Source organism: Cimex lectularius, unplaced genomic scaffold, assembly GCF_000648675.2.
Source record: "Cimex lectularius strain Harlan isolate CLEC.00 unplaced genomic scaffold, Clec_2.1 scaffold90, whole genome shotgun sequence".
Taxonomy (NCBI): domain Eukaryota; kingdom Metazoa; phylum Arthropoda; class Insecta; order Hemiptera; family Cimicidae; genus Cimex; species Cimex lectularius.
Window position 1 is genome coordinate 630,163 of NW_019392684.1, and position 14,300 is coordinate 644,462.

At 35.6% G+C, this 14,300-nt stretch overlaps 1 protein-coding gene across 2 annotated transcripts in view; it reads right to left on the minus strand.

Annotated features, from left to right (window-relative positions):
* Positions 1-3,470: 3,470 nt before the first annotated feature.
* The window catches only part of LOC106666521 (ubiquitin carboxyl-terminal hydrolase 48-like), a 144,139-nt gene continuing 133,309 nt past the window's right edge, over positions 3,471-14,300 (minus strand). For both annotated transcript variants that reach the window (XM_014393783.2, XM_014393784.2), the window contains one exon: positions 3,471-3,627. In XM_014393783.2, coding sequence (XP_014249269.1) covers positions 3,605-3,627 — 23 coding nt within the window. In that variant the 3' untranslated portion in view covers positions 3,471-3,604. The remainder of the gene's footprint in view (positions 3,628-14,300) is intronic.

A 14,300-nucleotide genomic window follows, 5' to 3' on the forward strand; every position in this document is an offset into this window, starting at 1 on the left:
TGATATGCTAATTAAAATAAGAACGAAAGAAGTACAATTTTAACAATTCTCTTCAATAATATGAATGAAAATCTAATCTGTCCATTTAAATTTCATTTAGAATGGTTTCTACCATAAGAACACATACAATGAAGGAAAAAATCCATTTCTGTAGGGTAGTCACTTGTCAGTCAGTCCGGGAGATAGTAGTTGGTTGAATTTGAGTGACACAGTTCAGTTGGCCACGAGTCAGTTACAGTTTAGGGTTTAGAATCAGTGCTCAGTGATGAGTTCAGGTTGAGTATTGAATGGGACAGTTAGTTGTTGGCTACAAAAATGGAGACGAATCCTGGATCCGAATTTTTAGAATTTTATAGAGTGAGCGAGCTTTAGAGGGGGAGGGTCTCCGTTGTGGATTTTAAGCAGTTAATAAACATTTCTTTGAAATGTGAAAACTTGGATTTACGTTTTTTATCGTCCCAATAAGGGATTTGGAAGAAAATTCAATCCTCGGGGTCCCTTTTTTGAAAGAAAAAAAAAACAAAAAAACATTTGTATGTCGGGTTCGAACGCAGGGCCGCTGGATTCGAACCTGGGACCTTTACCTACACTGATGAGCGCTGTGGCAACGTCGAAACTAGAGATGTCTCTTGAGTTCGTGTTCGCCGAATTGGACGATGTACTTGTTGCCTCACCAGACCCAGTTTCACATCAACAATTAAAAACACTTTTTAAACGTTTAAAGAAATTCGGCCTGTATAGAATAACGAAATGCACTTCGGGCAGAATATCTATATACTCCACTTACCTTGTAAAGTGAGTACCGTGAGAGGGTACTCAGAACCTCGCTCAGCCATCAGGATTCGCCGTTGCCTGGTAATCTTTAATTTCTATCTTAGATTTATACCGATAGAGGCATTAATACAACAAACTCTTATAAAAATCTTAGCAGGTAAAATAGCACTGAGCCATTGCAATGGGCTGTTAGCAAGTTAATTTCAAAAAATAAAAATCCCCTGGGTAATGCAGTCATATTCGCCCATCCAGCCGGGCCCCTTACACCAACTGAAGAGTAACTTCTCTCACTCAGATGTTATTAGATTTGTAAAACATAAAAAAACAAAAATTTTAACGTATTAATTAATTACAAAAACTAAACTCGTTAGTTTAAAACTATAATTTCTCAAATTAAAAAAAAATTGCTTACTTCCATATTTTTTACGTACTTTTTACTTTTACTTGCAATCAATTTACATATTCTAACGGTCCAATTATTTTATATTTGAAAAATCTAAAAAATTAAAAGAAGAATTATTGATTTTTATATTTTATTTTATATAAGCCTTAATTGTAATGACAATTAATTAAAGTTTTTAGTTGAGATGAAAAAAAGCTAATGGCACGAGAGGGATTCGAACCCACGACTTTCGGCTGGATACGCCGCTGCCCTCGCTGAAAAATGGCAAAAGGAGGAAAAACTCATAAGGTGGGTTTGAGATGGGGAGTTGATATCCGAGTGGATGGAGGTCACGATAGCTCAGGTGGTAGAGCAGCGGCGTATCTAGCCGAAGGTCGTGGGTTCGAATCCCTCTCGTGCCATTAGCTTTTTTTCATCTCAACTAAAAACCTTAATTAATTGTCATGTATTAATTGGTCAAGCGGACCACGAAAGTTGTGACTTAATTGTAATTATATCAATTTTCATGTTTTTCTAAGGGCCCAATTATTTTATAAGTAAAAAAAGAAAAAAAACTAAAATTATATTAATATGGTCTTCTAAGAGCTCAATTGTCATATATTTCAAAAAAGAAGAAAAAAATGACATTTATGTTCATATGAGTTTCACCAAAGGGCCCCATTTTTTATATTGACAAAACTCAAATTTAAAGAATTATTATTATTATACTGACATAATACTAGTTATAATTAGTTTTCATATATTCTTCTAAGAGCCCAATTATATAATGTTAAAAAAATCTCAAATTAAATGTGTGGTGAGTAGTGACCGTTAGTCGATAATTATTCAGAAATCGTGAGATGCGGTCTGGTGTGATGTAGGTTTCAGAAAAACATTCTCTTTATCGTGCCAACGTTTCGATCTTTATTGAGATCATCTTCAGGGCTCAGTGTTTGTCTTCTGTGTAATTGTGCCATTCTTGCGTGTCGTGTTGAGAATGCCCACGTGGGGCTATGTGCTTTTAAGGGACCATTATTTTATATTAAAAAATCTCAAATTAAAGAAGAATTATTGGTTTTTATATTTTATTTTATATAATCCTTAATTGTAATTATATCAATTTTCATGTTCTTCTAAGAGCCCAACTATTTATTATTAAAAAAATCTGAAATTAAAAAAGAATTATTGATTTTTATATTTTATTTGATACCGACATAATAGTAGTTATAATTAATTTTCATAGGTTTTTCTAAGAGACCATTATTTTATATTAAAAAAATCTCAAAATGAAGAAGAATTATTGGTTTTTATATTTTCTTTTACATAATTTTTGATTGTATTTAGAATTAATTTTCATGTTTTTCTAAGAGCCCAACTATTTAATATTAAAAAACTTTTCAATTAAAGAAGAATTATTGGTTTTTATATTTTCTTTTACATCATTTTTGATTGTATTTAGAATTAATTTTCATGTTTTTCTAAGAGCCCAACTATTTAATATTAAAAAACTTTTCAATTAAAGAAGAATTATTGGTTTTTATATTTTCTTTTACATCAGTTTTGATTGTATTTAGAATTAATTTTCATGTTTCTTTTAGGTTCCAATTTTTTATATTAAAAAATAAATTAAAAGTAAAATTGTGGATTTTTAAAAATTAATGTATATAATTTTTAAATGTAATTATAATTACTTGTTATATGTTCTTCTAACAACCCAATTATTTAAATAATTTAAAAAAAATGAAATATTTATATCATCTCCGAAAAGCCAAATTATGTTATATTAAAAAAGTTCAAATATGCATAATTTTACTTTACATGCTAGTATTTCATATCATTAAGTTTTTCAATGCTTTATAGAAAAAAAATTAATTTCATATAAAAAAGTGTTCATTTGAAGTTAAAAATGGTTAATTTGAAGAAAAAGTGTTATTAATATTTTAAAGAAATGGTTAATTTAGTATTAAAAAGGATTGAGTTAAAGATAAAGTGTTAATTTAAAGATAAAAAGGGTTAATTCAAAACTAAAAAAGGATAATTTTAGGCGAAAAAAGGGGATTAAGGGAAAATCTATATAAAAGTAACCTAAACAAAACATATCCATTCGTTTGGATGTCTAAAAGAAAACTAAAATATATACAGTTTATTTAATCACTTACATATTTATAAAATAACTGTATTACTTTCACTTACACAATACACATAACGTAACATAACACTACATGCACCTTAAAACATACAATATATATTTGTACAACATTTGCCATCATTGTATATATTATTATACATTAGGTGCAACTGTAATAAAAAAACAAACATCACCAATTAGCAAAATGTTATAATTAAAATGACCCCCTCATCGGAATAGAACTTTAGAAAATAAATAATATCAGAACAGTCGTTTATTAACCGATGGCAAACAATTGGTACCACGGTTAGAAGTTTCCTTTAGCGCTTGAGCAGCACGGTACCTGAAACAAAACAAAAAACTCAGGAAAATAAGTAAATCAATGATGAAGAAGTCAGAAAGTAGTAAGTAGAGAAATAAAGTGAAATTGGCATTTTGATCTGTTGATATTAATCGTGTCATGTTAAAAATTTGAGTTTGAACGGCAAAACAAGGGAGCACTTGCGGTCATGATCAAATCTTGCAGGCTCGAACGGTAGCTCAAAATAAAGCGTAACTCTTTTGTACAATCACAATTTTATCTTTCCGCATGTGTTTTTAATTGAAGACAGCCTACATTGAAATTTCAGATGAGGGTCGGAGAAGGGCGAAATTAAGGAATAGTGCTCACACCGTCTTCGGTGGGGTCGGCTATAGCAGGGTCCGGAACTATTGATGGATCTGTTGGGACGACTGATGAGTTCGGACACCCCTTTAGGATTGATGATGCCGTTGGAACTAACGACGTGCAACTCGCAACACTTTGATAGCTCGGGGATTCTGCTTGCTCACCTGCCTCTTCGGGAAAAAAGACTCCCTTTTTCCACACGTTTCCTTGTTCTGACTGTCTGTTGACATTGAAACGAAGATTACTTAAGAGCGTGTGGGGGCGTGTGTTTAGTTAGGGCTTCCTGTGTTGCGGTGGGGAACCGCACGGATGGACGTGTCGGCTCTTGGAGATATCAGGCACGTATTTACTAACCAGACAGTCAATGGGGGTAGGGTAGCCCTTTCTCTTACGACACAAGTCGGTTGTTTAGAAATTATGATGTTCCCCGAACGGAAGGATGCGGTCAATTGACTAGGGATATTAAAAAAATCAACTATCATACGGTGTCAAAAAGGAGGGCCGACCACAATAAATCTAACAAGTATTACATAAAATTCGTAAATTTACTATAATATACGAATCTTTTATACAGCTCCACCTTAAGATAAGAACATCACATTTTTTGAATACTGATCACTATAATACAATTTACAAGAAAACAACTCTTAACGATTTTCCTAATATGAACTACAATATTAATTTTTTTCTTACTAGAAAGTCCAATACTGATTTAAATTGACTGAACTACAGTATTAAAATTTTAGTAATCTTTTGCAATAATTCAATTCTGCATATTCAAAACAGTCGTAAAAAAATTAGTTATATGATAATGATAAGATATAGGAGCGACTATTAGACAAATAGAATAATAATAATTAACGCATAGTAAAGAAAATGGGGGGGGGGAGAATAGATACAAAACAATAAAGAGAAATGACGGGAAAAAAGACCAGAATAATAAAATCGAGGATAAGAGAGAAAAAGAGTGTGAGAAATAAGCATAAAATGAGAGAAGTGGGTGAATAAATGTGAAAGAGAAATTAAGAGAGAAAGAGAAAGAGGGGGAGAGAGAGACTGAAAAGGTACAAAACAAAATAAAGATAGAAGGGAGTAGAGATAGTGAGGCAGTTAAAAGTTAAAATGTGTGAGAAGAGTGAGAATAAGAAAATGATTGGTATACAGAAAGAGAGAGGAGGAGAGTGTGAAAATAAAGTGAAGGCGGACAAAGGGTGAGTGGGAGAGAATGAAAATATCACATTAAATAATGAAGAACATACGATCGGTATGATGAGATAGTTAAGTCCCTTTGAATGGTCATCTTATTTGTTCATGAAATTCTCGGACTTTAAACAATAAAATAAGGCAACGTATAATTGAAATTTCAGAATTTTTTGTTTTGCGAATTGTCACAACATTATTACAGGTTTTTCCCTTCTACATAATTAGAACGGCGTAACAAGGAGCCGGTGAAAACCGCATCTGTTGTTTTATGCAAATGTCCGCAGCCCAGACGAAATAACCCAAAAACAGACAGAGGGAGTGGAAAAAAAACGATATTTCACAGAACGGCCCTTATTCTTCTCTCCACCCTGGCTCCTTGATGAATATACATTAGCGGGGGTGGTGTGAAGGCCGCCGATGCAAAATAAATAGAGCCGATTTATCATTCAAGCTCCCCCCGGACTGACCAAGGCGCGTCATAAAAAATGAAGATCCCCAAACACGTGAATAAATATGAAGAGAATGGGAATAACAAAAACACGTTATACCATGCTATGCTAATACTCCCACCTAAGGAAACATTAATGATCAGCCACCACCAGGGAGCCTGTGTACAAAGGAATTGTAAATGTTCACATCCTCCTGGCGAACAGCCGAAAAATTGAAAAAATAAAAGAATATCTGTGTACAAATAATTCAAGAAAATTATACTTTTTTCCAAAATAATGATATGAACTGTTAATCGACGTTAGTTATCCCTTTCAGAATTTTACCTATAAAACTTCGCTAACGAAAATCTGAGGGAAAACATTAAAATATATCAATTTGCAGGCGATATCATACATTGCTCAATCCCTAAATGTGCTATTTCCGCATAAAACTCTACCCTGGGGTTATTTTCACAGTGGAAATTGGGCCAGGTATTAACAGTATGGGAACGAAGTTGTAGTTAGGTTATTTATCACATCCAGTACCTACTGAGCCTTCAAATTTCTGGGAATCGCATAGCGAGTTGAAAAAACAATGAATATTCTAAGTTGCACTTCTCAAGTTTACTATGGGTCCTAACAAAGGTTATCTGATGTACCGCGACCTCTTCTGTCGCGTAATCCAACTTAAAAAAGCGTAACGCTATCCAATACTGAACATAAGCCTGGTGGCTAAACTACCCTCTACACCTACGAATTCCCTCAATGTTGAGTCTAACACTGAACCTCTGCACCTAAGAACGAAACGACTTGCAACTAAATTTTTAGCTTCTTGGATGCACTACATCTACCCTGTTTTTTTCGGAAACATTCTTCACAACTTCCTATAAAGTCTCAACGGACTATAAAGGGGAGGAAAAACACAGGAGAGCATCAGATACAATGATATGGTATACAGTCGGCTCCAAAACAAACGAAAGAACCGGATCAGGAGTTTTCTGTACAAACTGGCAATCAAACTCATTAGGGAAGTACACTTCGGTCTTCCAAGCAGAAATACTTGCCATCAATGCTTGTGCCCTGGAAAATCTTAAAAGAGGTTACACTGGCAAAAAAATCCTCATAAGATCTGATAGTCAAGCAGTCATTAAAGCATTAGCATGTAAAAGAATCGCATCAAAATTAGCCAGTGAATGTATCCAAAATCTCTCCAGGGGAAACACAACAACCTGAAGATATCTTGGGTGCCAGGGCACAGGAGAATTTGGGGTAACGACAAAGCAGACAGACTGGCCAGAGGAGGATCTGCAAGACCATAGACCCCGAGCCTATACTTGGTATAACAAAAACAAATATAGAATCCTCCATCGCAGAATGGATCCAAACAAAACAAAAGGAGAAGTGGATAAACTCTAGCAGTGCTAGACATAGTAAACTTATGGTGAAACAACCCTCACCGAGACTGGCAAAAGCATTGCTGGAATTGGAGAGGGCCAAACTCAGAGGAGTGGCAGGACTACTAAACCGATCACTGGCATCTGAGAAAACATCTACAAAACATGGGCATATACAACTATGATCCATCAGCAGTTTATGTAATGAGGAGGAGGAAACAGCCACTCATATTATCTTCGAATGCGAAGCAACAGCTCAATAGAGGTTTAACCTAACATACGAAAAAAATATAAGGTATGGAATAGTATCAGCGACAAGCGACAATCAATGACCTGATACTTCTAAGGAGAAGGATTGAGTCTACTGCACTGAACTAAGGAACTAGGAAGGTACTATAAGCCAGAAGGCTGCAGTGCCTGGGGAGTGCAAACACCGCTTCCTAGTATCCTTTTTTACCATACCATACCCTGTTTTGCGAGTCTTGATGCTGTGATTGCCACATTTCTTTGTGGATTCACAAATCACCTCTTTGCTAGAAATCCATATGCAAATGAAAAGCATCATTCCACTGGCCCGACCTTCTGTATCTACCGTCTCTTTGCACTCGTGTTATTGTTATTAACTCTTACTGATGATTGACTTTTCTGAGGGCCCGCGTCCATCGGGAGCAGTCCGTCGTAATGAAAAGAGGGTAGTACGATCTCGTTTTAAATCGGGAGCCCGGATGTCCTACTTGGCTAGTCCAGGGGCCCGTCAGCACCAAGTAAAGTGAATGGCTATATGTACACTAACGAAGAGAAAAAATACGTACAGAAGTTTCACTATTTGGTCAGAAGTAGTCAGAAGCAATCAAGTATGATCATGACCACATTGAAGGAAATATGTAACTTTTCGGTTTTTCTCTTAATTTAGTATATTCGTCTAATTGAAAATAATCGTACAATAATAAAAATATATTTTTTTACATAATTCACAATAGAAACTTATTAACCTTGAATCGATAAAAAACAAACGAGAAATTGCCACTTATACACTTTCAATTTTACCTCGTGAATAAGCCATAGAAAAGCAATTACACACCTGTCAATGTACTGAATACGCGACTTTCGACCTTCATACAATTCATTTTTCTCAGCTGGTCTACGTTATTCTTTGGAGGGCTGTCTGAATAAAGTATCAAACCAAAACAAAGACGGATTACCCATAAAGATTCGGCAATTTCCATGCATAAGACGGCAGAAGACATCATCATGATTCTTAATCAAGAGTGAATGAGTCGATGCTTTATGCAATCACGCAAAGATGCGATAATTGGTCAAAAGAAACGGAGAGAGAGCTGGAAAGAAGAAGTCCGTTTACCTTCATCTTTCTTCACTGAAAAAATCGATTCCTTCAAAAATTAGGAAGATACAAAAAAATACCAAAGTCCACTTCATGAAAGAAGAGCAAGGCAATATGTGTTTATTTTGGACCCCAGGATGAGAAATTGTTAATTATTGTTAAATTTCATATTTATTGACTAGATATACATACATATTGTAGTAACTATTTCGACCAGTTGTATATTTTCTGCTCCTTTAACACCTGATTGATTGGCCAAACTCGGTCTGTTGTACACTATAATTACTACCTACGGTTTTTGACCAGGTGTACATAAACAGTACTCTGGCTTTTTGGTCTTATATTTATAATTAGCACCATTTATGACCAAGCGTACGTTGTACACAGGATTTCAGGATTGATTTTAAGGGTGATTTATACATAGTGATCAAGCTATTTTTCCTTTACAACTGATTAGATTGCCGAAAATTGGTCTTATTGTTTACGATTTTTGCCATCTGGCAAGGTTTAGATGGTCGCTAGGCTTGTTGGACTGATATATAATTAGTACCTAAGATATCTGACCATTTGTCTATTTAAATTTTAAAACCCCAAATTAAAAGACTAAATAACTAATATAAATCATAGTTAACAAAGACAGTAATAAATAATTGATCAAAGGTCATGGAATAGCCGGATTGGGAATGATAAACGTCTAAGGGAAAAAAAAGATCAAATTGCGGCCATTTGCCACAGAAAGTTATGGATGTTATTATGGGCACAATTGATTTCGAAACGGTGGGCCACTTTTCGCAATCAGCGAACAAGATTATTATCTGGAATGAAGAGCCTTTTAAATATGAAGACACGGAGGCCTGTTCGAACTGCCAATCAGACATAACGCCGCGTTTACGACTTCCTCTGCTTGCTTGAGCTGGTATGCTCTAATACCCGCCGTGGGAAAGTTATAAATACCGCCGGAGATGATGCCGGCTTGCATTAAGACATGGAAGGAGGGATGGACCGTAATTATGGCTTTTTTATGTAAATGACGGGCGACGCGAATTTCGACGTCCGAGACCCGAAACGACACGACTCCCTCGTTTTTTTTTCTCACCCTCCTCTTAAAAAGCAAGGAGTCATCTGAGTGGACACGAAAAGAAGTCGGGGCATTAAGCAACCCTACCCTCCATTAGCGCACGAATCTCCGGAATCGCCCCTTTTACGAATATTTACGTCGATAAGACAAACTGGTAACTTATTTTTAAAACAAAAATTTATATTGTCAAAATACAATATATGAAGTATACAGTTACAACTAACTCAACCCCTTCCTACTTTTAAAATGTCAAGTCTTAATATATAGAAGATATGAAGATCTATAAACACCGACAATCTAGCTAAATGTGGAAAAATCTCCTTCGTTAATTAATCTAACAATTATGGCCCATTATAAGATAATTAGGCTAATATAAACCTAATCTTCAATGATCACTGATTCCATGGACCTTGTAGTTCTGTAAATCTGTAAGTTTGAAGTTCACGATCTCCCCAAAAGAATGCTAAAACCACATTTCCCGTCAACATAACTAGTACATATACATGCACGCAAGCATGCATGTGCTGGAATGTGATTAGATAAGACCAAAAGCCTTCTTTTGTATGAAAATAAATAAATAAGCCTTTTTTATTGGTTTCTCTTCAAAGGTTCTTTTTTTCCTTCTCTTTCTTCCTCTTCTTCTTCTTCTTCCATGTCATAGTCATTTATAAACCGGCCCTATTTAGAGCGAAGGCATCTCCCTTTTCCATCCAACCTGTCTTATCTCTTGTGGGTATTCGCCATGAACCTCCAGCAAACTCCCGAAAATCGTCTTCCCATCGTTTCTGTGGTCTTCCTCTTCTCCTAATTAGATATATGTTGTGTCCAATTGGTTGCCTTTTCGGTCCATTTACCATGTGGAGAACGAATCACGTGACATGCCCAATTCCACTTCATTAGTCTAATTTTCGCAGTTACGTCTTTTGCATTAGTTTTCTTTCCAATACCATCGCTTCTGCATCGGTCCTTCCTTTTTATATTTAACATGCTTCGCTCCATTGTTCTTTGAGTGACAGACATCCTATCCATAGTATGTTTTGTTAGAGACCAGGTTTGAGCACCATACGGGTTGGCATAACGCAAGTGTCTAGTATTCTTCCTTTTTTGTAACGTGTAATTTTTTCGATTTAGATTCTTCTTTGTTTCTTTTGTCATTTTTTCTTTGAAGCTCATTAATTGTCTTAAGTGTAAGGTTTCTTCTACATAATTCAATTCTCTATCCGATAGCTTTAGCTTTATACGTTCTCTTTTCCCGTTCGTCAGTAGTACAGTCGTGCTATCGCTTATTTGTAGTTCAGCTTTATTCCTTTCTTTATTTAGTTCGTTTAGCATATTTTCCAGTTTGGCAGCTGTACGAATATGACTATATAATCAGCAAATCTCAAGTGTGTTAGTCTTTTTCCATCTATAAATATTCCTATTTTTGCCGTGTTCTCCCACTTCAACGAACAAAAAATTTGTTCTAGGACACAATTAAATAGGGTTGGTGAGAGGGGGTCTCCCTGTCTGACTCCTCTATGTATTCGGAAGTATTCTCCAATTATATCCATTTTTATTCTTGCTGTAGTGTTTTGATACAATTCGGCTAGAATGCTTATATACTTTTTATGGACATTTTGGTTTTTTTAAGGCGGAAAAAATAAATTCGTGCGAAACTGTATAGAAGGCCTTTTCATAATCAACGAACGCCATGTACATCATATTTTGATGTTCTATAGACCTTTCTATCTCCTGACTAACTACTTGAATGTGGTCAATCGTTGAATATCCCTTACGAAATCCAGCTTGTTCCAGGGGTTGTTGGGCTTCCAGGTTTTCTTTTATTCGGTCCAGTAGTAATTTTGAGAAAACTCTACTTGGAGTAGGAGTTAGATTAAAGGGTCTGTAATTCTTAACCCCATTGGGGTCACCTTTTTTATATAAAAGTACGTCTGACAACTTCCAGGATATTGATACTTTTTCAGTTTCATTGGAAAAACATAATCAATGGAAAAAAAATTGTGTATTTAATAATTGGTGTATAGGGGATGAAAGAATGGTAATACAGAATTTAGTTTTATAGCTTATTGAAGGTCGTAAAACGATTCTGTAATGCTATCCTTTTATCTCACTTGTTATTAATAAAATTAAACATAATTTTATAATTTATTATTAACTTTATCTCGCTGTAATGAATTGTAAAGAATTTTACAAACTGTGTGAACTCTCAACGTCTTGAATTTATGAAGACAAATTTTAAGATAGCACCACAGAGCGGGTATAATAGTGGTAACACGATGGGTATTACCATGGCAGATCAGGTGCAAATTTATCCTCTTTCTGGCTTATCGGGAGCTGGAGTACCGGAAGGAAGCATCCTAGGTCCTCTCCTATATACAGTATACACTGCCGAAATACTCTAAATCACGTTCGCGTTCGATACACTTACTTTTTCCTAGTATTAAAAGCAAACATGGCTGCAAACCAACGTCCAAACCTATCTAAATATTCAATAGAAATAGAAAACTCAAAATGTATCAACATAATCTTTACCTTTTTAAATTCACTAATTTCGTTAACTACTAACTACTACTAATAACATACCTAAACCAGGTTACCTACTGCAGGTATAATAAATATCTAGGCACATTTTTCGATAAAAAGCCTGCCTTAGAATTCAGAAAATACAGGAACTTAACTAATAAACAATTAATTCGACCTATCTGGACCTATGGAATAGAACTCTAGTACCTGACCTAACACTCCTATATTCCAAAAAATTCAGTCGCTGTTAGTCAAATCATACCTACCCTAATCGCATACAGTCAAATATCAAGGGCATGTTTCTTGCTATTGTCATGAACTCCACTAGACTGAAAAGATAGCAACTTAACTAACAAACCATTGATACATTTATATGGCACTCGATTTGTCTGGACCTGAATAGAACGCTCTTATTCTAAAAGAATTCAGTCACTGTAGCCAGTATATCCCCTAAGTCCGTAAGAACACGCACTAACCTAATTGTGAGACATATGCTCCCTACAAAATCCCGCCGGATCAGCATAAGAGGACAGTGAATTTCATTTGATTTAAAAGAAAAGCTTGATTTTGACAGAATTCTGTTTTTCGGTGAAAAATTATAATCCATGATCCCTGGCGTTATTAACACTTTTAATCGAGAGGGCGAGGGAGCGAGGGTGAGGCAAATATAATAAACCTTGTTTTTAAAGAGTAAATATCTTTTTCAACCTCTGGTCTTAATTTAACAAGGTTTTTTCCCCCAGATATGTGCAAATAAAACAATGTACTTGATTCGTATAGACTAAAGAAAATAGTCCCCTATACGAGAACGAGGAAAAGAGACAAAATCCGTCCCAGTTATTAATACTGGCATATCTTTGAAATACCGACGGTTTATGTACTTAATGAGACAAGTGCTTTGATGAATGAAGGTTTCGTAGACAATAATAACGCGTCGAGTCTCGACCATGTGTGACTTTATTAAATGTTCAAACACATGTGAGAGCGGTCCACATGTTAGTAGGGTACCATCCCTCATCGGGATATGCTTCTCGACTTTCATTTTCTCAGGGATTCGTTGGAATCGTGATGATAAGAAACTTGGGATTGTTCGGTTTCAGAGGAAGAATTTCTTCTTTTGAGATGGCGAGCCTCACAATCACCTGTAGTGATTAATGTTTCATGCGAGAACTTTGGAAATTGATCCTGATTTGTAAAATTCCAAGCACATATTTACTCTCATTTTAATCAATATATCCTAATTTCTCCTTTTAATGATAAAAAAAAATTACCCAAATATATCTAATTCAGTCAATTTGATATAAAATCTCCAAGTTCCTATCTCGTTTTTTAGTTTTTGCCCCTAAACCATGTTTTGTATCTGTAGAAAAGGGGACGTCCCTCTGCTCTATCTGAAACGAGTCGGTCGGTGGCGCCGGGGCAGACTGCCCGCCCAAAAAAAATTAATTAATTTTAATAACACTTCCATGAGACATTAGGTATACTATATATTGGGAATAACTGGAGCCGATCAATTTCAGTTCGATTAAAATGCAAGCGATCTGAAAGCGCAATTAAACAATTAAAAAGCCACAACCGAGTGCCAGAGAGAAAGATCGAGATAGAAAAGATACGAAAAAAAGTAGTATAGAAAAGTATAGATACAGAGGAGAGATAGTAATACATAGATATCAGTAGAGGAGAGATATAGATATAGAGATAGGGAGAGTAGAGATGTAGAGACTCTAAGAGAAAGAAAAGAAACGAAAAAAGTAAGAATAGGGAGAGGTAGAGAGAGAAAAAAATACGAAAAGATTCAGGTAGGAAGGTAAAGAGGAGAGAGAAACACATACGAAAAGATAGAGCTAGGAAGGTAGAGAGAGAAAAGACTGAGTGAGAGAAGAAAATATATGTAGAGGTATAGGGAGAGGGAGGGAGGGAGAGGGAGAGAGAGAAAGAGAGACAGAGAGAGAGAGAGAGAAAGAGAGACAGAGAGGTGAGGTGAGAATAAGGTAGAGAGGAAGAGCGAGAAGATCATAGAAAGGAACAGATCATAACAGAAGGAGAGAGAGAGGATGGAGAGAGGGGAGAGGGAGAGGGAGGGAGAGAGGGGAGAGGGAGAGGGAGGGAGAGAGAGAGAAAGGAGAGATAAAGATATATAATGTAAGAGAATGAGAGAGGTAAGAAAAGATGTAGAATGTAAGAGAGAGAGAGAGGGAGGGTAAAAAAAGGATGTAGAATGTAAGAGAGAGAGAAAGAGACAGAGAGAGAGAGAGAGGAAGGGAGAGAGAGAGAAAGAGAGAGAGAGAGGTGAGAAAAAGAGAAAGAGAGGAACAGAGAGAAGAGAAAGAGGGAGAAGATACAGTAAGAAGCAGATCATGTGCGAAAGAGAAAAAAGGGAG